This window comes from Scyliorhinus canicula, chromosome 3 (genome assembly GCF_902713615.1).
Source record: "Scyliorhinus canicula chromosome 3, sScyCan1.1, whole genome shotgun sequence".
NCBI classification, from domain to species: Eukaryota; Metazoa; Chordata; class Chondrichthyes; order Carcharhiniformes; family Scyliorhinidae; genus Scyliorhinus; species Scyliorhinus canicula.
In genome coordinates, this window is record NC_052148.1 from 156,863,472 (window position 1) to 156,888,392 (window position 24,921).

General features: G+C 47.3%; 1 protein-coding gene across 13 annotated transcripts in view; it reads left to right on the forward strand.

Annotated features, from left to right (window-relative positions):
* The window catches only part of LOC119963039 (protein FAM184B-like), a 595,873-nt gene that overhangs the window by 331,812 nt on the left and 239,140 nt on the right, over window positions 1-24,921 (forward strand). For all 13 annotated transcript variants that reach the window (XR_005460015.1, XR_005460013.1, XR_005460016.1 and 10 more), the window contains one exon: window positions 22,726-23,568. Coding sequence is in view for 9 of the 13 variants with exons in the window: in XM_038791545.1 (XP_038647473.1) it covers window positions 22,726-23,568 (843 nt within the window). In the remaining 4 variants the exon portion in view is untranslated. The remainder of the gene's footprint in view (window positions 1-22,725; window positions 23,569-24,921) is intronic.

Consider the following 24,921-nt stretch of genomic DNA (forward strand, 5'->3'; position numbering starts at 1 on the left):
ATTTTCCGTGGGTTTTGCTGGTGTTCCATGTGGCATCAGTGTGAGCCCTCATTGGTAGCAGAATCGATGCGGGTGTGGCGATGATTTTTCCAACGTGAAACTCCACGGATTCTCTGTTGGCATCAGCACTTAGACTCAGAAACTGATAATCCACCCCATGATTCTAGTACAGATTTCTGGGGAATAACATTTTGTTGCATTCCACCAATTACTCTGTGTCTCCTACCGCTCAGCCAACTACAAACCCATGTCACAAGGTTACATCTAATTCCATGCGCTTTAATTTATATTAATAACTCTTTGTGCACAATCTTTTTAAATACCTCCGGAAGTCCATTGAGCCAACATTACTATGAATGTGAGGTTTTATTAGACATGACTATCTCTTTAATTCCAGCTAAAGTGAAATAGGAAAGGGAATCATTTTATCTGTATTTTTTATTCTGTCTGACAACAAGCCTAGGTTTTTTGACTACTATGGAGACAGGAAGGTCAAGGTTAAAATTACTGGGAGTGAAGTGTAAAATGTTTGCACCTAAAAACAAAGCAAAGGGCTGCCGGGCTACCTATGAATAGAATTTCAGTCTCTAGATGTTTTGGGCAAAAAAAGAGAAAGAGTGAGAGACAGAGAGATGGGTGTGGGGGTTGCTCACAGAGCAAGTGAGATAAAGTTTAGTGTGTAGTTAGCAGTGAGGAGAGTGTGTCCTTTCTGTGAACTACCAAGCAGGAATATGTGAGGTAGGATAGTCTCTGGTCAAAGAGACACATTCCAAGATTCGTCTTGATGTGATTGGGGGTTAAAAAAAATCATTGGATTGGGCCTTATTGTTGGTACTTTGTTCAGGACCTCACTGGAAAACCTTTTGACGGTCAATAAATGTTACAACCCTGAAAACAGGGAGAAGCAAACCCATTGGAAGCTAAGAGTAATGTTGGATCAGTTCCTGTAAAAACTGAATTTCTGCAGATAGTGGCCAGTGTAGTTTAACTGTGCTGTGGAGTCTTTTGTTGTGTTAAAAGGTTCAAAGGAGATATCTTTATTGACGTTTAAAGCATTAGTTGCCTACTAAACAATGCTTAATCAATATTGCTTTTAGTTCATGTGTTATAGTAAAAGTCTTAAATCTTTAAGTCTTGTTCGATGATCCTTGCAGTTAGTTACTGGGAATTTAATTCTCTTGTTTAAATAATCTAGGGCAGCACGGTGGCGCCAAGTGGTTAGCATGGTTGCCTCACGGCGCCAAGGTCCCAGGTTCGATCCTGGCTCTGGGTCACTGTCTGCGTGGAATTTGCACATTCTCCCGTGTTTGTGTGGGTTTTGCCCCCACAACCCAAGAGATGTGCAGGATAAGTGGATTGGCCATGCTAAATTGCTCCTTAATTGGAACAAATAAATTGGATACTCTAAATTTATTTTAAAAATTACTCTTGTTTAAATAATCAACCTCGACAAGGATCGTAACAACATCCATGGATACTTCCTTATTCATCACGCCCATGACCTCCTCAAAAAAAGTTAATTAGTCAGTTAAGACCTACCCTTCAAAAATCCATGCTGACTTTCTTCGATCAGTTCATATTATCTAAGTGTTCAGCCAATCTATGATTTTGTAGAATCATAAAGTGCTGAAGGAAACCATCTGACCCATTGCACCTGTGCTGGCTCTTGAAAAATCAGTTCAATTAGTCCCACTCCCCAGCTGAGTGAGACTGATTCAATAGTTAAGAGGCACCAAGGCTCAGAGTGTTAAATAATAAGAACAAACTTGTTTAATGAGCCTGACGTGGCAGGTATTCCTTCTGGATCTAAAGATAAAGATGATCTAATTGAGATATTTAAGATGATTAAAGAACTTGATAAGGTAGATAGACAAAAAATGTATTTTATTGGGGGGAGTCCATAGCGATAGAGCATAACCTTAAAACTAGAACTAGGCTGCTCAGAGTGACATCAGGAAGATTGTGGCCGTTCCCGCCAGCGGCATTTTCCGTTCGCCCCGATGGTGAACCACCACAGCGGGTTTCTCGGTGGTGGGAGTGCATACAGCGGGAAACCCCGTTGACAGCAGTGGGACCAGAAAACGCTGCCACCGACCAATGGCGGGCCACCTCCACCGCTGCGAAACATTCCGCAGCGGCGCACGGAAAATCCTGCTACACCTCTTCCCACAAGGAGTAATGGAAATCAAAATTTCTGTCCCCAATAAGCTATCAATTAAAACGTCAAAACGCATATCGATAGATAGTTGTTAGGTAAAGGTTATGAACCAAGCAGATAAATAGAATTAAAATATATATTACCCATGATCTAACTGAAAGGGTGAAGCAGGCTTGAGGGGCTGAATGGTCTATTCCCATTTCAATGTTTCATAGCTCTTTACCCACTGCTTTCCAAATCTTTCTTTCCTCTGTATTCAGTTCCATCTTGAAAGTTCCGATTGCAGATGCTTCCATCGCCTTTTCAAATTAATACATTCCAAATCATCATAACACACGGCATTAAAAAAATCTTCTGATCTCTTTCTGGTTCTCTTGTCAATTATCTTAACTCTGTGTTCTCCAATAACCAGCCCATATGCCAATGGAAACAACTTAGTCCTATCTACTCAATCAAATCCTCTCAGAATTTTGAACACCTCCATTAAACCTCCTATTAACCTCTTAAGGAAAACAATCGCGAGTTTTCTAATCTCTCTCTGCATAACCACGTAATTGAAGTCCTTCATCCCAGGTATTTTTCTGATAAATCACCTCTGCACCCTCTCAAAATTCTTAACATCCTTCCTAAAGTGCAATATGATATAAACTAAACTGTCTCTGATGATAGATATTTTACAACTGATTTTAAACTGACAGGTTTGTAATTTACTAGTTTCTCCCTTTCTCCCGTTTTAAATAATGGAATGACTTTTTCAATTTCCAATCCAAATACACAATTCCTGAATCTAAAGAGTTTTAGGCAATTATGACCAACTCACCTGCAATTTAAGACCCTGGGGTGGAAACCACGAAGCCCTGGATATTTGTACATTGAAAGATCCATTATTGATCTATTATCATTTAAAAATTCATAACAACTTCTTTTGTCCTACTTTTGGTTTCTTTATACTATTAATATTTTGCCTTTTTCATCTACTGTGAAACAAATTCAAATTACTAATTTATGAAGTCTGTCATGTCCTTACTATTTATTATAGTATTACATCCGACTTTCATCAGTTTACTTCAGCACTCTTTCCCTTAATATATGAATACACTTTTTACTGTCACCTTTTATGAAATCTGAAGGTTGTTTTCGATACCTTTTGTGGAGAATCGGCGGCATTGGTGCAGGCGTGGTCGGCGCGGCGCCGGTTGGGGGCTGCTCGGGGGGTTGGCCCCGGGGGTTGGGGGGGTGGCGTTGGCCCCGGTTGCGGGGGGCGGCACCGATCGCCGGGCCGGCCTCACGGGCTGGGGGCCTCCTGTCTTCCGCACCGGCCCCTGTATCCCTATACCATGTTACGTCAGGGCCGGCGCAGAGAAGGGAGCCACGTTGGCGACAGTGCCACTGCGCATGTGCGGATCCCATGGTGTCCAGTTGACGCTGTAGGGGCCAGAATTGCTGGTCCTGAGGCCATGTTGACGCCATCAGGAAACGCAACGGCGTTCCATCAACATTTAGCCTCGGGTTCACAGAATCCCGCCGTCTATTTTTCCTGTCTGTGTGCAAGTAAAAATCTCCCTTTATAGCTACATAGGCTGGGATTTTCCACTTCCGGCTCGCATCATGACAGGTGGCAGTGGAAAATCTTGCGAGATTGCTTGAATTGGTTTTACGATGCTGTGAAACCAGTTTTTGATCATCTGCCCCTCCTGTCAATGGCGGGTTGCGCTTCCTGCTGCTGAATGTTGGGAATGTTATTTCCATATTTTTGCGTGTAATTATAACCTCTGCTAGCCTGAATCATACCCCCCTCCACTGGATTATGAGCCCACTGACATGTTTCACAATGTTACATAAGCGACATATGGCTTGCGATCTGCACTTCGCTCCTTAATTTGAGGACCATTCACCTACCTTATTCTGGGCAGTGCTCTTGTGGTATTCAATGCCAATCTTTGCTGCCAGCTCCACATCAGTTTCAGGGGGGCTAATATGAAAGTCCCAATCCATCAGACCAATCGTAAGGCTCTTCAAAGGCTGCAGGGTGAGGACCGGCTTGGTGAGGGGAACAATCCTAGGTTGTGTATGAGGCTACATGTTTAACAGTACAAGTGGCCTCACAGTATTGAGGGCTAAAGTAACACTTCTGTCCCTCTACACCAGTGTTTTTCAATTTTTTTTTCCGCAACCCACTTTTGCCAACTGGCCAACCTTCGGGAACCTCGCCAGCTGACCTTTGGGACCACGCCGGCTGACCTTCAGGACCCATGCCAGGCGACCTTTGGGATCCACGCCAGCCGACTTTGGGACCTACGCCAGCCGACCTTTGGACTACGCCAGCCGACCTAGGGACCACACCAGCCGACCTTCGGGTCCCATGCTAGCCGATTATTTATAGTAAGGCTGCTGATTTAAAATTAGAATTTTTTTGTTCGGTGGCACCAGAAGTGCCCTTCAGTGCAGCAAAAGGGAAATGGACCCATTGCCACCAAGTGCCTAGTCATACATTGGTATTGAGAAAATAATCTTAATCCCCCACTTCTGAAACCAAAGAGACTGCAGTATTGTTCAGCAATGTGAGTGAAAACAGAACCCAAATTGATACAAACCTTTGTAACAAGGCTCCACAACTCACTCATGCCACTCGCAAAAAGGGGTTACTTTCTCTCTGGTATGTGGGCATCGCTGTTCACAGATCCGGGTAGATCACCTTGTTGCAGATGTCTTAGACCAGCTTGCCTGGGTTTGCTGTTAATGGCAGAGCTTTAACCTTCAACAATATCTTTCGGGAACACCGCCGCAACCCTCAGTTAGGCAACCCTTCTGACACCCGCTCGCAACCCACCTGCGAGTCGCGTCCACATTTTGGAAAATCCTGTTCTACACTACACCGTCACCTTTCAATCATTTTTTAAACAAATATTTTTATTAACATTTTTCAATTTATAAAATGCAAAATGAAAAAGTAAACAAATTTACATATATCAATCATAAAAAATAGTAAAAGAGAACATCCCTTCACAAAACCTACCATCCCCTTAAAATAAAGAATAAAAAGCTGCCATCTCCAATGGAACCCCTCAATTGCTCCCCTCATGATGTACTCGACTTTCTCGAGGTATAGAAACTCCATCAGGTCTCCCAGCCAGACCGAGGCACTAGGTGGAGATGGAGACCTCGACCCCAGCAGTACTCGCCTCTGGGCAATCAAAGAGGCGAAGGCCAGGACATCGGCCCCCATGCCCGTCTGCAGCTCCGGCGAGTCTAAACTCCCCAAATATGGCCACTAAAGGACAGGGCTCCTGCTCAATCTTCAGAATTGCCGACATGGTGCTAAAGAAGGAGACCCAGGAACCCATGAGCTTGGGACAAGACCAGTATAGGTGGACGTCATTGGCTGGATCCCCTGAACAACGTTCGCACCTGTCTTCCACCTGTAAAACGAAGCGACTCATATTGGACTTGGTCAGGTGTGTCTTAAAAACTAGCTTAAGTTGGATCAAACCAAGCCTCGTGCACAAGGACGTGGAATTCATCCTGCGAAGGGCCTCATTCCACACCTCATCATCTAATACAGGCCCCAGCTCCCCCTCCCACCTAGCCATAACACCCTCCACTGACACAGAATCATCCGACAAATTCTGTCCATAAATACCAGCAGTGCCTCCTTCCTTCAACCCTATGAGCGAAAGAAACGCCTCCATTAGAGATGTTGGTGGCGCCATGGGGAATGTCAAAAAATCCATCTTGCAAAGTTGCGAATTTTGCGTTTTTTAATGAATTTGAACCCAAAAGTCCAAACTTTTCCGTCAATTGCTCTAGACTGGCAAACCACCCCTCTAGGAACAAATCACCCACTCTCTCCAACCCCTTCCCTTTCCAACCCCCGGAATGTGGCATCTAATCTCGCAGGCTCGAACATTGGTACCAATGGCAGCCAGCTTCAACACTGACCCCAATTTAAAATGTTGCCGAAATTGTCTCCATATCTTCAAAGTGAAACAACTACTGGATTTGACAAATACTTTGCCGGTGAGAACTGGAGCGAGGCTGTCATTAATGCCCCCAAACCAGACCCCCTATATGACCCTGATTCTATCTGCACCCATGTAACTCCCGGATCAGTACACCAACCCAATACCTTCTGCCCTGTAATAAAATATCAGATTCGGTAATGCCAGGCCCCCCAACTGTTTATCCCTTTGAAGGACTGCCCTACAAATCCTTGAGGACTTGCCCGCCCACATAAACGATGATATCAACTTCTTGACCCTCCCAAAAAAGATTTAGGAAGAAAAACCATCAGACACTGGAACAAAAACAAAAATCTTGGTAGAAGATTTTCATCTTGATCAACTGGACCCTGCCAGCCAAGGACGGAGGAAGGTTAGCCCACCTTCGCAGGTCGGTCTTGACTCTACTTAACAGGCTAATATAATTTAGTTTACAAAGTCGGGCTCAATCTCGGACCTCCAGACACCTAAAACTGGATCCGGCCAAGCAAAATGGAAGCGACCCAGGTTGGCTCCCATCCAAGGGTGTTTCACGGGAAAACACTCACTCTTTTGCAGATTTCACTTGTATCCGGGTAAGGAGCCAAAGAATCTCAGTATTGCGTTCAGCATACAGGGACATCTTATGCTCCACCCCTCCCCTAATTATCTCCTTCCACTTACCTGAAGCCCTCGAAGGGTTGGCCAAAGGCTCTATATTGTCAATGCAAACAAGAGGGGGAACAAAGGTCACCCCTGTTGCTCGTTCTGGTGAGTGCGCTTTGCACTCAATTGGCTCTGTTTTATTACTTAGCTCTAGAGTTGCCAGGTATCCTTATGATACCACCACGAGGTTCAAGTGCAGATCAATGACTCAATACACCAATTAGTAAGGTTCAAATCAAGACACGTTTATTAATACACAGTTAATCTCTACTCATGCAAACAATACTAAAAGACTAGGCTATTCCTACCACTAACAGGCCAATACTTATCTGGATAAGGGAACCCGCTCGGTCAGGGAACAATGGCCTCTTGCTCGATCCTGAGTCTGCAGGCTTCCAGCTGGTATGGACTAAGGGGTCAGGAGCATCTATCTCGTAGCGTGCGTTGACTGGACACTTACTTGATGGTGCAGCAGTTGGCCAGGCCTCTCCTTCTTACGGTCAAGTTCTTCGAGAGCTGCTAAGGTGTTCTGCTGGGAGGGCCGGCTAAGAGAGTGAACTGAACTTGGGACCTGTCTTTTATAGGTCCCAGGGGCTTCGCGCCCTTTTGGGCGGACCCCGAGCTTACTTCCAATCGATTGGATCCCATACCAATCGATTGGTTTGAATTCCCCAATACTGGGGCTGTTTCTCGATCGCTGGGCGGTTTTTTCTGGCTTGTTTGTCTCCTTTGTTTCGGACTCCCGTTGGCGCCGAGGAGTCGGACTTGCTATTGAGTGTCTTAAATGTAGCTAATTGTTGTAGCTATTGTTCCTGGGGATCGCTCATCAATATGTATAACTGCTGGTTTTGGTGCTGTCTGCTTTCTTTGCAGGCACAATACACAGGAACTCTGCAAAACTGCTTGTTTGGTTAGACTGTCCATTTTTCCCTGCTGTCTTTCAGTTTCTCCATTTTGTTTGGGGAAGGGGCCAACTCAGGTGGCTACACCCCTGATTCGTTGCCCTCTTTAATTGAAAGTACCCCAAGTTCGTGGTGTTGGTGCAGACACTAGCCAAGGGAGCTTTGTACAACAGACGTATCCATGACACAAACCTGGGCCCCAACTTAAACTTCTCCAAAGCCCTATAAAGTGCCTTTTCGGCGTCTACCAAGATGAATAACCTCTGGATTGGGCCCATCAGACAGGGAAAGAACCACATTTAGCAATCGCCACACATTGGATGACAATTGCTGGGCCTTAACAAATCCCATCTGATCTTCCCCAATCACCTTAGCCAGACAGGGTTCCAACCTCAGCACTAGAATCGTAGCCAATCCACATTAAGTAATGAAACAGGGTTTCATAATATTAAGGGTTACAGAGATAGGGTAGGGGAATGGGCCTAGGTAGGGTGCCCATTCGAAGGGTTGGTGCAGACTCGATGGGCCAAAAGCCTCCTGCACTATGGAGATTCTATGATTCAATGGAATAGGATGGTACAACCCGCACATGGGTCCTTGTCCTTCTTCAGTAAAATGGAAATCGATGCCTACACCAGCATCACAGGAAGGGAGCCCCGTGCTACAGAGTCTTCCAACATCCGTACCAATAACTGAACCAACTGTTCAGCAAACCTATTGTAAAACTCCACCAGGAACCCCTCTGGCCCGGGCTCCGATGTATAAATGTCCTTATAAAAAGTTTCAAATGCTCCATTAACTTTATCCGGAGTGGACACCAGCCTGTTGCTCAAATCTCGAGCCTGGTTAGTTTCCCGGGAGGCCGCCTGCCGCCCCAACTAGCAATCCACGAGTTGGCTGGCCTTCTCCCTTATTCGTAAGTAACGCCGCTTGAGAGTTGCAACTGGCGCACCGCAGCTTTTTCCTGCTTGCCAGGAGCACTGGGGTTAGCTCATTCGAGTATCTGCTATTCACTTCCAAAATATCTTCAACCAACTCCTGACGCTCCTCTCTAACCTCCCTTTCCATATATGCTTTGTGCAAAATAATCTCCCTTTAATCTCCGCTTTCAAGGCTTCCCACAGAACGGAGGGCGAGACTTCGAGCTCTCCACTATGACCTCTGCCACCCGGAGGTCACCCGGTTCTTCCATTTTGTCAAGGCCCGTAACCTGCCCTACTCCACTGAGGAGGTCAGGACCATAACCAGAGACTGCCAAGTCTGCGCAGAGTGCAAGTCGCATTTCTACCGGCCAGATAGAGCACACCTGGTGAAGGCCTCCCGCCCCTTTGAGCGCTTCAGCATGGACTTCAAAGCGCCCCTCCCCTCCACGGACCGCAGTGTGTACTTCCTCAACATAATTGATGTGTATTCCCGGTTCCCCTTCGTCATCCCATGCCCCGACATGACTTCTGCCACAGTCATCAAAGCCCTGCACAGCACCTTCACTCTGTTCGGTTTCCCCACCTACATCCACAGCGATCGGAAATCCTCCTTCATGAGGGATGAGCTGTGTCAGTTCCTGTTCAGCAAGGGCATCGCCTCGAGCAGGACGACCAGCTACAACCCCCCGGGGAAACGGTCAGATGGAGAGGGAGAACGGGACAGTCTGGAAGGCCCTCCTGCTGGCCCTTCTGTCTAGAAATCTCCCAGTCTCCCGCTGGCAGGAGGTCCTCCCCGACGCGCTCCACTCCATCCGGTCGCTCCTGTGCACCGCCACCAATGAGACCTCTCATGAGCGTGTGTTTGCCTTCCCCAGGAAGTCCACCTCCGGGGTCTCGCTCCCAACATGGCTGACGGTTCCTGGACCCGTCCTCTTGCAGAACCATGTGCCGATCAGACTAGTCACTTGGAACATTAGAAGTCTGGGGGCTCGGTGAAAAGGTTGAGAGTTTTCTCTCACCTGAAGAATTTAAGCGCAGATGTGGGGCTTTTGCGGGAGACCCACCTGCAGTTAGGCCACAGAGCAAAGTGGAGACTCGTTACAGTGATGCCGTATAGAGACCAGGAGTATGATCGAGCAGTGCTTCGGCCTACGGAAGATGCGGTTCACGTGCCTGGAATGCTCTGGAGGGACCCTCCAGTATGACACTGATAGAACCACCCGTGGCGGCCTGCTGTGACTTCCACAACATCGCACAGTAGAGGGTGAAGTGTTGGCTAGTGTGGACTTGAGAGATGAACAGACACTTCCAACACTGATGAAGGTTCAACTCAATTTTATTAACTACTTCTAACTAACTAACACACGATGACTGTGGGTCTAAATGATGCTAACTTAAACTAGAGACCTAAGCCTTGTCCGAACCAGTTGATTCTCTCAGCATGTGTTGTGAGTCCGTGCTGGGCTGGATGAGTTCTTGTTACACTCAGAGGCAGCACCCAGAATGAGCGGGAACCATGGTGCCCTCTGCCTTTATAGTGTGTGTATTCTAACTGGTGATTGGCTGCGGTGTTTGTACATGTTGATTGTTCCCTGTGTGTGTCCATCAGTGTGTGTCTGCACCATGATATACTGGTGTATGTTATGACAGAGGGGTGATAGGAATGGAGGAGGAAGAGGAACGCTAGACCTCGTCTGACCAGGAGGATGTGGAGAAGAGCGAGGGTGGGCAGGTCATGGAGCTCATGCAGGCACGGGAGGCCGCACGACGTGTGTGCCAGGGCCAATGCGCAAGGGACGCTCTGATCACCTCCAGGGGGTGGGGTGTGTGGGTGGGGTGGGGTGGCTGACCAAGGGCATGGACACCGCATCCCACCCCCTCACTCCCCCTGCCGGCCACCCCCTCCGTGATACATACCTGTCACACAACGGGGTGCGGGACCTGGGTTGGCAGTAGCAGAGGGGTGGGGGGGGGGGGGGGGTTCTGGTCACTGGAATGGGATGATAACAGCCCGCTCTGCGATGGGCTCTGGTGCTCCTCATCGTTTGGCAATATGTAACTCCTGCCCATGGTAGCACATTCCACCATCCGCTTGGGTGATGCCTGCCTGTGAGCTGGCCGTTCCATCACACGGTCCCATTGAATCCCTGGGGTAGGCAGTGGTGGGGATGATCCGTGTGGTTGGGTTGGGGTGGGGGGTAGGGTGGAGCCCAGGCCACCCACAGGTTCTGCCCATTCCCCAGCCAGTCCACCCCTCACACCCAGAGGACAGAACACCGAGGCAGGTTATTACAGTGGTAACAGCTGTTTAATATGAATGAATATATACAGATTTGTGCCCCATCACTAAACTGTGCCCTGCACCCTTACCAACTTAACTGGTGTATAACTTTCTGGCCTTACAGACCCTAACGCTATGCCTAGATGGTTCCCCAGATGGTACAGCAGGAGTGGAGATGGCCTGCTGTGATTCCTGCCCTGCGACCTGGGCCCCCATTGGCACACATCTCCTGGGGCAGCCCGGCCTGAGTGAGCCCGGCTGCTGCACAAGGGTCCTGGGTGGCATGGTGCCACCCTGTTCTGCCCGCAACCCACCAGAAGCACCAGGGGCAGAAGAGGGGAGGGGGAGTCCAAGGTGCTGCTGTGTTCTTGCATCTCCCCTGCGCCAGCATGGGTCCCATCACCTCCTCCTCCTCCTCCCTCGGAGCGCGTGATGGCTCCCGGGCTACACCATGGGGTGGGAATGTGAGGGGAGCTATCCCCTGAGGCTCCCCCGTCACCTTTTACTGCCAGTCTTCGAGGTCTGCTCTGGGTTCAGCCAGGGTCCGCACGCTCAGGGCCATGGAGCTCACGAAGTGGACCACCTCCATCTGGGACTGCGTGACATCACCCATTGACTGTGCCACTACCTTCTGGGTTTGTGTCACATCAGCCAGTGACTGCGCCATCTCCCTCTGGGACTAGGCCACCTCCCTCTGTGTCTGTGGCAAGTTGGCTAGCAGCTGGGCAATGCCGCCGACGTTCCCAGCCATGGCCCGCTGTGACTGAGCCACATTGAGGAGCGCCGCTGCAATTTCCAGGTGGCTCCGGGCCATATCGCCTGTGAGACGGCAAACCTGTCCTGGGCCTCGGCCAGCGCCTGCACAGAATGCCCCAGGCCTTGGACATGCTGATATAGAGCCAAAACCACCACCCGCAATGCCACCACCGCGGACACCACCCGTGCGGTGTTGGCCTGTGTGACACACACGGTTGGCACCACCTCCTGCTCCTGCACGTGGTTGGACTCCTCCAACTGCACCTGTAGGTATTGGATGCTCGCCGACAGCCCCTCATGTAGTCCTTGGCTCTGTGACTGCACCTCCACTATGGATGGGACTGTCTTCCAGAAGCTCAAGACCCATCTAGACTGCAGCTAGTTCCTCGAGTCAGCCCGCCCTCCGACCGTCCCCCTGCTCACGTTTTCCTATCTCCACCTGCTGTACCAGATCAACTGTGTGGTGAGCACCAGAACGTGTCCCAGGAGACTCATCACTAACATGCCTAACCGAGGTGAAAGTCTCTGCGATGGTGAAGGGTGTTGGAGACAGCTGTGATGGAAAATCACTGTCATCTTCCGACCCGAGCTCCGGGGTGTCCTGAGTACCAGTGGAGAGCTGGTGTCCGGGCTGCTTTCAGCATTGGTGCCCAGCTCACGGGGTGGCTCCAACTGTGGTGCTGGCTGGGGGCAGGGATGCTCCAGATGGACCTGCCCCATCTCCGGCAGGTCCTGTAAGACACAAGACAAGACATGTGACTAGACCATAGGCTGGGATGGTGAGGAGTAGGAGTGAGGGTGATGTGGGGGTGAGGGTGGTGTAGTGATAAGGATAGTGTGAGGGTGATTTGAGGGAGGGGATGGTGATGAGACCATCAATTCACGCAACACATGGTTAGAAGCGAACAGTGGTTTTAATCGTCTTACAACAGAGCCTGCCTGTGACGAGATGAACTCTGGATGAACTGGCAGACAGACTTCACAACAGCAACCTTTATACTTCCGGTTAGGGGGAGGAGCCATGGGCGGAGCCAAGGGTGGAGCCCAGTACAAGCCCCTCATCTCCCCCTATGGGTAGAGCCACGCAACTACACATGATCTAGTACAAGGTACAGGCTCAACACATGTTGTACAATACAGTGTGGATTATTAGTGTTTATAATTCACCACTGGTGGTGTATTGGGGAGGGGCTGGCACACGTGTCATGGAGTACCGCAACTGCGTGTCATGGAGTACCGCAACTAAGCAGGGTCTCATTTCCTCGGCCGAGCTCCACCTCAGCGACTTCCCTTTCCTTCGGGCCGCCATCCACGTCTCTCTGCTTGGCCACAGCGAGGGGCCGCAGGTTCGGCGGTCCTCCTCCTGTCTTCTCCTGCTCCCGGCGGCTGTGCACGGCCTTCTCCTGGGACCGGGGCGATGGGGGCTAGAAACAGAAAATGACAGTATTAGACATTCCGACGCATGCAGCCCAGGGTGTGTGGTGCTGCTGGCCTCAGTGGCCAGGTCACCCAGCACCCCCATTAGGGACTACTCTGGGCTTTGCCCCGGTTGGGCCGCCTAATCCCCCGCTGGCAAGTGACGGCCGGGTGGTGCGTTGGTTACGGGGATGGGGCTGTGGGGGCGCCCATATGGTCTGTGTCACTTTGCAGAACCAAGGGCCGAGGTGGCCGGTCAGTGGAATGCACGGCAAAATGGCTGTCTTGCAGGCAGTGGCAGTTCATGATTGGACATCGCCCCAGTCCCACAGGGGGTCATCCTAGCCACTCGACCTGTTCCACTGTCATCACCACTCCCTCCCTCGGCCCTAGCAGGACCCCCCCCACTGCAGACAGCCCAGCCAATGTCCGGCTCAGCAGCCCACAGTCGCACCTCTCTGTGTCCTACATCCTCTGTCTCCCTCATCAGCCACGACGCCGGATTCACGATTTGTAAAAGTACAAGTGAACCGTGCCATCAGCAACTCGGCCCATCAGAGGACAGAATCGCGGATGCCCCGGAGAATGCCAGGTTGGGCCCGCTAATTACATGCAAACGGTGTTTACTCTATGTATGTTCCAGAACGCAGGAGGCACAGAAGCGGCACCTTGATCTGATTATGTCAGGGCAGCAATTTCACTCCGGGAGCGCAGTCTATGCCTGCAACTTTGGAGAAGGGCACTTTGGCACCCAGGTGTCATGCTGGAGAGAACAGAACCGGTCTCCTACGAAGTTAGGATTCAGGGGAGAGTTCAGCCAAAGCATTTGAAGCACCTCAAGAAGTGGGAGCCCGAGGAGTTCGCTGCTTGAAGGCATTGGTTTTGGCCCTTTCTGCCCAATTAATGGACTTTTGGTTGGATATTGTTTGAAATTAGTGGTGGGAATTGAATTCTCCTTCGAGGTGAAATGATGACGGGTTACTTCGGATAATGCGACATTGCTGGAGGTAGAAGGTCTGTGTGGCAAAGTTACAGAAGACATGGTGGGGGTGCTGTCGTTATCTACCCCATTGCCAGTGGAGCAATTGATGGGGTTGATTTAAGAGGGAATTTCAGCATCAGAAAGAGATGCAAAAGGACTGGTCGAAGGTGATTGAGGGAGCGGTAACCCCTCTTCGCGGGGCCATGGAGCGGGTGGAGAAGTGCCTGGAGCCGCAAGGTGCGATGACCCAAGAGGTGGAAAGGGCAGTCACAGGCCACAGTGATTAAATTGTGGAAGTGGAGGCAGACGTCGCGATGCTGAGTGCAGTCTGCATGGACCTGAAAATAAAGCTGGATGATAGGAGAATCAGTCCAGATGGCAGAACCTACACTTGGTAGGCCTGCCAGAGGGGGTGGGGTGCCAGGGCCTATGTCTCGAAAATGTTGGCAAAGCTGATAGATGAGGATGTGTGTGAGAAGGCCTCAGAGGTTGATCGGGCATACTGATTGTTAAGGCAGATCCCGAGAGCAGGGGAGCCACCGAAGGTGGTGATAGTGAGAGTGCATTTGATAGAGTGGAGATATTTGTTCAAAGTTCTGGGGAGGTTTGGGTTTGGGCCCACGTTTATTTCATGGCAGTGGTCGGGTATTGTAAGGGGAAGCAGGGAGCATAGAGTCTCGCTTTATGCAGATGGCTTGTTGCTATGTGTTGGAATGTATGGCTAGGATAATGGGAATATTGGACAAGTTTGGGCACCTTTTTGGGCCACAGTACTTGGCTACACAGCTGCTTTGTGATGCAGAGCAAGGCTTGCTGCGCGGGTTCAAGTCCCGTGCTGACTGAGGTTATTCAGGAAGGCCCGCCTCCGCAACCTTTCCCCTTGCCTGAGGTGTGGGGATCTTCAGGTTAAATCATCACCAGTCAGCTCTCCCACTCAAAGGGAGCAGTCTATGGTCATCCGGGAGAGACTATGGCAACTTTACCGTACCTGCTTAAGCGTGAGGTGGCTCTGGGTCAGACGGTTTATATTGGTTCATCGACCGCCTTTTTCTGGCTAACCTCTGAAGTGTTATTGCCAGGCAAACCAAGCTGAAGCACAGCCTCAGGCGAAGCAGCACAGAAGATCCCCACTGTTGGCAGCTGAAGGGGAACATTCGGACTTGGGGTGGGTGGGGGGGGGGGGGGGGGGGGGGGGGGCGGGTGGAGGATGTTATAAGCCCCACGAGGATCATGGGGAAACCATTGTCGATCTCCTCGTGGGACTCCTGGCGTACAAGCTTCCCAGGTAGGACACGGAGGTCACCCAACTGGAGCTCTTTAGAGACTACACATAAAAGCCGGCCCAGGCAGGACCTGGCATGGTTAGTTCTCCCAACAAGGACTGGATTGGGAGAGAATTACTGACGTGAGCAGAATATCGTATTATAGTTCAATAAATCCTTGTTCCACTATCACTGGCGTCCTCAAGTTACAAAAATAACCTACCCTACAATCTTACTTCCTCTCAAGAGCACTGTTGGACTGTCTGAATGCTATGCAGTGGGAGATCAACACACAGACATAACTTCGTCCCAATTTAAACCAGACATTCTATCAGTATTTCTAATTAGTACTTTGATTTGATCTAATTTTAAGTCAAACAGCAAAATTTATGGCAATTTTGGAAGGAAAGAAGCTGAACTGTTTGAAGGAAAATAGTTTCATTGCAACAAAGTTGGGGATTTGGAGACAGTCAAAACGGATATACTACTACAGCACTACACTGAGAGGAAGATGTAATAGTAACATTTTTATATTGGCAGTTTCCATGAATATGGATATAGGAATTTATAATGGAATATGTTGACACAAAATTATGAGAACAAAGGTTTGTAAGTGCATGCTTAGGTAACATTTTAATACACTGTGTATTAGTACAGAATACACTATTATCACATATACATGAACCAGTAAGAAAGCATGGAAAAATATTTGCTAAGCAACAATTCCAGTTTGCACAGCTGAGTTCAGAAGAACATTCAGAGGGGATTGTGGATGTAGCTTTTGACTGCTGGTGTCACCTGCAAATCTGTGACATTTCACACATAGTTCTGGATTCCTGATGCAGAATAGAAACCATTGAAGGTATGAGGAACACACATCTAATTTGGAATACTAAGTTTGTAATGGTAATGATGATGCTTGTGGTTAAAGCTTTACCCATTCACAACTGCAAGCAAGATACTTGACACAGGTAATTATTGACATGCTTTTTTCGGGCAATTATGCGAAGGATCACCTCTGACATTGCAATACATCCTTTTAATATAATTTATGAAGTGATCTTAACTGTTTTAAACAAGAATTGTGTTTTTCACTTGGCGTACGTAATCGGTATATCTGCAGCCCGATAAGTCAATAAGCAGAATAATCTGTGTGGCACAGTGGTTCGCACTGCTGCCTCACAGTGTCAGGGACCAGATTCGATTCTGGGCTTGGGTGACTGTGTGAAGTTTGCACGTTCTCCCCGTGTCTGCATGGGTTTTCGCCGGATGCTCGGGTTTCATCCCACAGTCCAAAGATGTGCAGGTTAGGTGGGGTTACTGAGATAGGGCGGGGGAGTGGGCCTAGATAGGGTGTTCTTTCGGAGGGTTGGTGTAGGCTTGATGGGCTGAATGGTCTCCTTCTGCTTTTCTTGCCATGTGCTGTTAGAATGAGAGATAATCAAACTCTCAAGGTTAGTCAATCTGGAAACAAAACAATTGATGGTTCAACATAACCTGCTTTTTAAAAGTGACTCAAGTGACACATTTCAGCTGATTTTCTTGATCTATAATACAAGCTTTGATTCCTGTGTCCTTGTGTTTGCTTTCACTGACAACACATAGTGTACATCTCAATAGTTTTCTGCATGTGTGATTATTAACAAATTCTTATAACGTGGGTGTTGATGTCGAGACCAGCCTTAATTGTATTTGAGAAAGTGGTGAAGAGCCACCACCTTGAAATGCTCTAATCCAAATGCTCTCACAATATTGTTGAGCACGTATTCCAGGATTTAACCCCAGCTACAAAAAAGAAAACTTGTATCAAATCACTTTGGAACGAGCAAATTATGTCGCATTTAAAAGCTGCGGAGTTAACTTCAGTGCAAAATCTGTTGGATTTTAGCTATTTTATGCGTTTTGGACAACATGCAAGCCAATGTTTGTTGCCCATTCCTATTTGCCTTTAAGGCAATCAGAGTCAACCGTATAGTATGGTTGATGTGTAGACTAAACCAGGCAGGAATGTAAGAAATAGAAGCAGAAGGAGGCCATTTGGTCCCTCAAGCCTGTTCCTCATTTAATAAAATCATGACTGCTCCTTGATCTCAACTCTACATAGGATAGTAGATTCTCTTCCAGTTTGGTTTGCAGAACAATCCAACAGCTTTTGTAGTCATATCTTTGAGTATTAACCTATCAGTTTCCAAATTTTTCATTTAAAGGTCACAACTTGCTTTAGTTTTGACTCTCGATCACTGGACATCCAGGACAATAACCACAAGACTATGCTTAACCTGCATAACTACTGGCCTGATTTTACAAGAAGTCTGTCAAGATATTGTTTGAAACTATTCCTTTGACAATGCAAAGCTTATAAATGTATAGTCTTGGGCGACAAATATAACGTTGACAAGATTTGTATTAACCAAATAGATTGGATACTATGGCGATTAATCTTGTGTAAAAACTAATGGTTTTAATATATTCTACAAACTGCGAAGGAAGATAACATTTCCATGCTAATTTCAAAGTGTCTATCTGACATACAGACACAATAAATCAAGTATAAACATACTAAATTGAGATGTTGCTATTTCAGATACAACAGTCTTGCATATACTATCCTAGACTGATACCAGTGACCTGGAATCTAGTGGCACTCATCTCCTGGTAACAGTAGGAATATGGCTCTATGTTTGGCACATAGACACATATATGAATAGAATCTTACGTCCAACAGCTGCTTTACTATTTGTGCTTACATTTTCTTATTTTGATCTTTCTTTTCAGCAGGCAACAAGTAAAATATCATTCAACATAATTAGAAAAATGATCTAACGATGCAGTTGAACCTTTTGAGCAAAGTGTGAATTGCTTTCCAACTGAATTTATGCCACCCTTCATTGGAAGTTTATGAACTTTTAATGCCCTTAGCATATACTGTCTATCTTTTAAAACTGTGGCGGATCACATGAGAGAGGTTTCATGATCTGCTCCCAGACCGGCCATAAGGCATAACCCTACTGGAGTCTCACCTGTCAGATGATTCGGGAACAGCTTTGACAAGTGATTAAAAAGTCACATACCTGACCACTGTCAGGAATCAAGATCTGGATGTTGACAAGCAGTCTACAAGAGAAGCATATTTAACAACTAAAAATACTGATGAATACTTTATGTATGACAATCTATTGGAAATTCAACACCTAAAAATTTATTGTGTGAGAAAATATAACTAAATGTATAGAGTGGGATTCTCTATCCCGGGACACCCGGAATGCGTTCCCCGATGGGATGGAGAATCGGGCGCGGGGGGAATGGGGATTAGCACCAGGCACCGATCCGAACGCAATGCTCTGACCCCCCCACTGGCAGCATGAATGAGGTCCATGAACGAGGGGTTGTAAATAAATTAAAGTGAGTCTTAATAAACCATTTGCATCTACTTAGCAGGCCTGGCGCCCTGTGCTCCGGCCTCCCGTGATTCTCCGGTCCCCGCAGAATCCCGTGGGCGCAGATCACTTATGGTCTCAGCAATTATGAAACTGATCTGGTGGACCATGCGGTGGGCCAGGGGGATAACGGTTTCCTCCTTGGCCCACTGCGAGGTCCACTACGCCAGGTCCGCGCTGTTAGAGACCATCCAAGCCCATCTGAAAGCCACCCCACCCCCCAACAATGCACTGACTGCCCACGCCTCCACTAGCAGAGCCCCCCCCCACACAATGACCCGTGTAACAGGTGAACCCCCCCCCACAGAACCCCTGTAGTAGGGGGACCCTCCCAGATACCCTAGTAATAGGGAGACCCCCCCCCAAGACCCATGTAATAGGGGGACCCCTCACAGGGACCCCTGTAATAGGAGGATCCCGTCACAGGGACCCCCTGCCTAAAGGACTCCCTCCAACACACGCAACCCCACCACCAGAAAAGGAATTGCGTCTTCCCCCTCTGGAAGCTAGAGAGAAATTCGAACAGAGACTGTAGAAAGCATTATATTTACCTTGCAGCTCCACATGCCCATTCCTCAAAGAAGAGCAGCTGTGCCTGAGTCTGGTTCACACAGATCCAATATCTGCAGGCCATTCATAGCTTTTGGGTGGTGGTCTGGTGATTGACAGTTTCGACAAACCATCTGCAACTTTAATCCATTCATATCTCTTCACGATTCAATGGTCGAAATGGTGAAACTGCAATGTTTGTAGACATTGACCACATCAAAGAAATCTAAGTCCATTCCAATTACTCAAGCATGTGATTTCACAGTACCTACCTCTCTTTGATCAATGAGGGTGAGCTGTGAGGAGGATACAGAGATGCTTCAGCGGGATTTGGAGTGGGCATATGCATGGCAGATGCAGTATAATGTGGATAAATGTGAGGTTTTCTGCTTCAGTATCAAAAATAGTAAGGCACATCATTATTTGATAGGGTGTAAATGAGAGAGGTGGATACTCAGTAAGACCTTGGTGTCCTTGTGCATCAATCACTGAAAGTAAGCGTGCAGGTACAGCAGGCAGTAAAGAAGGCAAATGGTATGTTGGCGTTCATAATGAGAGGATTTGAGTATAGGAATAGAGATGTTTTACTGAAATTGTACAGGGCATTGGTGAGGCCACATCTGGAGCATTGTGTGCAGTTTTGGTGTCATTATCTGAGGAAGGAAGTTCTTGCTATGGAGGGACTGCAGCAAAGGTTTACCAGGCTGATTCCTGGGATGGTGGGATTGTCATATGAGGAGAGACTAAATCGGTTAGGATTATATTCATAGGAGTTTAAAAGAGTGAGAAAAGATTTATAGAAACTTACAAAATTCTAACAGTATTAGGCAGGATAGATTCAGAAAGAATCCCTATGTTGGGGGAGTCCAGAACTAGGAGTCACAGTTTGAGGCTAAAGGGAAAACCTTTTAGGACTGAGGTGAGGAGAAATTTCTTCATCAAGAGAGTGGAGAATCTGTGGAATTCGCTATCTCAGAAAGTAGTTGAGGCCAAAATGCTGTGTGATTTCTTTTTTTCAATATAAATTTAGAATACCCAATTTTTTTTTCCAATTAAGGGGCAATTTAGTTTGGCCAATTCACCTACCCTGCACATCTTTGGGTTGTGGGGGTGAGCACCCACACAAATACAGGAAGAATGCGCAAATCCACATGGATAGTGACCCGGGGCCGGGTCCTCAGCACTGAGGCAATAAACCACTGCGCCACCGCGCTGCCCTACATTATGTAATTTCAAGAAGAAGTTAAACTCTTGGGCTAAAGGGATCAAGTTATGAATGGCTTGCAGATAATAGATCTGTGGGAACCAGACGCAGGTCACAGCTGCTCTTCTTTGACAAAATGAAACGGCAAGATAAGTATTAGAGCTATAATGCTTCCCACTGCCCCTGCCTGGAATGCTCTCTAGCTTCCAAATAGGGGTCCCTTTTCTGGAGGGAAGGCATCTATGGAGGGGGGATTCTTTTGTCAGGGGTTCCCTATGGGATGTCCCCCTATTACACAGATCCCAGGGAGGGGGTGACTCCCAATTACAGAGGACCTGGGGGGGGGGGGGGGGAGCCTATTACAAGATTCACTGTGACGGGAGGCAGGGCAGGTCACCCCTGTACTTGGGGATGGGAGTGGGGGGGATGGATGGGGGGCACCCAGGCAATCCCGGGATGGGGGGGCTACTGTGCGGTGGTATAGGATGGGGGGGAGGGGTTGGGGGCCGATTTACACTGGGAGGGTTGTCAGGCACCATTTGCGCGGAGGTGGGGTGTTGGCAGGCCGCGGGGCCTTGCTATTGAGCCACCCGCCCAAGATAGCAGCCTGATAGCGGGATACCTTGGAATCCCTCATATTCCAAGCCATGCATAAATTTCTATCCCATTGAGTACGGTGGTAGTGTCACAAAAGACAAAATTTTGTGACTGTGCAATGGTCACTTCTACCGATACTGACATGGACAGGTGCATCTGCAGCAGGCAGATAGGTGAGGAGGTTTTCGTTCTTGTTGGTTTGCTCACCAGCTGCAGTCCCAGTCTAGCAGCTATGTTCTTTATGACCCGGCCAGCTCGATCTGTGGTGGTATTACCAAGCTACTCTCTCTTGATAGTGGACATTGAAGTCCCCCACCCAGAGCATATTCTGCGCCCTTGCCACCCTCAGTGTTTCCTCCAAGTTGTGTTCAATATGAAGGAGTACTGATTCATCAGCTGATGGCCAGAGTATTAAGCGGGAGTGGAGAATTGGATTTCCAGTCTATTAATTGATGCAAATGGGTTCAAATTACACATTTGCATCCTCCTGCTGACACGGGACACTAGCTCGCTGCTGTCGCTGGCGGGGGACCAGAATGTCAGAACCGGATCGGCACTATTTTCTACTTGCGAGCGATTGCCTCATCTGGAACTCCGCTGCCGCCACTGGGCGTCAAAGAATCCACCCCAATATGTGGATGGGATGCATTTGCATCCAATTAATAGGCTGGAAGCACAATTCTCCACTCCTGCATAATATTGTTCAAGTAACTGTAAAAGATCCTTTGGCACTATTTTTAAAAACAATTTCCTCCCTTAACTCGCATCACCAAAAACACATGTGTCCATGTGAGTCCATGGCTATGTCCAAATCTGCTGTTGTATTTACATTTATAAAAGTAGAGAATGCACTTCAAAATGAATGCTTTGCTTGAAAAATGCTTTGCAACATCCTGAGGACATGACAAAGTGCCATCCGAATGCATGCTCTATCTTCTATTAACATGAAAGCTTATTGCTCATTCTCACATTCCAGAGATAATCCGAGTCAACTGTCAGTGCCCTGCACCACCTTAAAAGAAGTGTTTTGCTTGTAAGGCTCTTTCTGTAATTCAACACACTAGACCTGCAGGCAGTGTAAGTTGAGATATTGGTGGCTCACAGTCTATGTGACTTTCCACCATGAATGGACAGATCATTTCAGGCTTCAAGCCTGAAATTTTGCAACCTGCATTCCCTCTGGGCACTATTCTTTGCGGGCAGTGCCCGGTCACATGATCAGCTCTGTAAACTACATATGTAGTTTACTTGCAGTGCTGGAGTGAACTTAAATTTGTGATGCGATCTGTGCCTAAGAACAATTTCCAAGCTGGCAGAGGATGTGCAGCTAATTGGTGTTCCACTCAGGAGTATCAAGCATGATCCTTCCCTCATTGAGTTCCTGATTTCAACCATCTCGCTGCAAGGATCCAGACACAAAAATAAATCAGAAAACCCATCACCTCAGACCACCACCAAGCAATAGAGGGTTCTGATGGAAAGTTCCACGTTAACCTTTCTGTCTTTCAACTCCTGACCAGCAGCATACTTGCAGCATATTTTGTTTTTAATTCAGATGTCTATCATCAAATTATCTTTAACTACTAAACATGTCTTTTTTTAATGTTCTCAATAGGTTATATATGCGCTAAATACCAAAGGTGATGAGCATGAGGCTGCCCTGCAAGCTATTAAGGAAGCTCACCAGGAGGAGATCCAGAATATCATTGCTGAAACACGAGGGAAGATCTTACAATACAAAAACAGAATGGGAGAAGAGATGGACTTGCGGCACCAAATTCAATCCCTCGAAAATACCCTGCAGAAGAGCAAGAAACATAAGGAAGATGTCTTGTCCGACTTTGAGGATTACAAGCAGCAGGTGGGGGAACGAGAAAGGAACATGGAGCGGGAACATGCAGAAAAAATAATGGCGCTGTCCAGGGAGATGCTGGACATCAAGAAGGAGTTTGAAAGCAATCTTCAACACTTCATGGAGGTTCAACGCAGGTTGGAACAGGATAAACAGTCAGCAATAACAGAGATTGTGAAAATAAACCAAGAGTCAGAAAACTTTCAGGAAAAATGCAAAGTACTGAGGGGTTGTTTCGATGAAAAAATCAAGTTGGAGGAAAAGCACAAACTGGATTTTCAAAGTTTGAACCAAGAGTTGGAAATCCTAAAATCTGAGAAAAAGAGACTCACTGTAGATTTTGAGAGAAAAGTCAGCAAGCTGCAGGTCTCGCATCAGAAGGAACTGGAAACTTTGAAGAAGACTCTACAGCAATCAGTGACTGAAACACTAAAACAGTGGCAAATAGAACAAAAGAAGAGTCTTCAGGCTCAGGAGGTAACCTTACAGCTAAAACTGAAGAAACTGGAGAGTGAAATGGAAGTAAAATGTCAAATGATGAACGAGTTTAAAAACCAATGTCAGAAATTGCAGGAACTACTCAATACTGCAGAGTTCAGAATCCAGGTGAGAATGCAATGACAAAATAATTGTTGAAACTAACTGGTCTTGCACACAATCTCTAGCAGTATTGTCATTCACTATTGGCCAAATTAATATATTTTGTTTTATATTTTGAATGCTTGCATCATAAGGTGAAATGTTTGCTACAATTTCAAAGTACTAAAATATATTCTGTGGATTTTTGGGGCGAGTATCTTTAACACCATTTGTGCAAATCCCTCGCCCGCCATCCATCCCATCCCCCTCCTCTACTCTTCGCCGTTCTCCATCAATGTTAGAAAAACCTTCAGTCACCAGGCTCATATTCTTTGGAATTCTCTCCCTAAAGTCTTTCCCTCTTTGCTCCTCTTTGCTCTTGAAGATATTGCCAAAATCCATGTTTTCAACCAAGATTTTAGTCACACCTCTCTTTCCTTACCTGTCTCCGCATGTATTTTCCTTATGCCTATCTGTGAAAAAACCTCAGGATGTTTATATTTCACAGTTAAAGCAACCATATTACTGCAAGTTGTTAGACCATAAGACCATAAGAAATAGGAGCAGAATTAGGCCTTTCGGCCCATTGCGTCTGCCCTGCCATTCAATCATGGTTGATACGTTTCTCATCCCCATTCTCCTGCCTTCTCCTCATAACCCCTGATCCTCTTATTGATCAAGAACCTATCTATCTCTGTCTTAAAGACACTCAGTGATTTGGCCTCCACAGCCTTCTGCGGCAAAGTGTTCCACAGATTCACCACCCTCTGGCTGAAGAAATTCCTCCTCATTATCCCTTCAGTCTAAAGCTGTGCCCTCAGGTTCTACTTTTTCCTACTAGTGGAAACATCCTCTCCACATCCCTCTATCTAGGCCTCTCAGTGTCCTGTAAGTTTCAATAAAATCCCCCCTCATCCTTCCAAACTTATATCAAGTAAAGACCCAGAATCCTCAATTGCTCCTTGTATGACAAACTGTTCATTCCAGGGATTATTCTTATGAACCTCCTCTGGACCCTTTCCAAGGCCAGCACATCCTTTCTTAGATGCGCAGCCTAAAACTGCTCACAATACTCCAAATGGGGTCTGACCAGAGCCTTATACAGCCTCAGAAGTACATCCCTGTTCTTATATTCTAGCTCTCTCAACATGAATGCTAACATTGCATTTGCCTTCCTAACTACCAACTGAACCTGCACGTTAATCTTAAGAGAATCTTGAACTGGGACTCCTCAGTCCCTTTGTGCTTCTGATTTTCTAAGCCTTTTTTCACTTAGAAAATAGTCTATGCCTTCATTCATCCTTCCAAAGTGCATAACTGTACACTTTTCCAAATTGTATTTATCTGCCACTTCTTTGCCAATTCTTCTAGCCTGTCCAA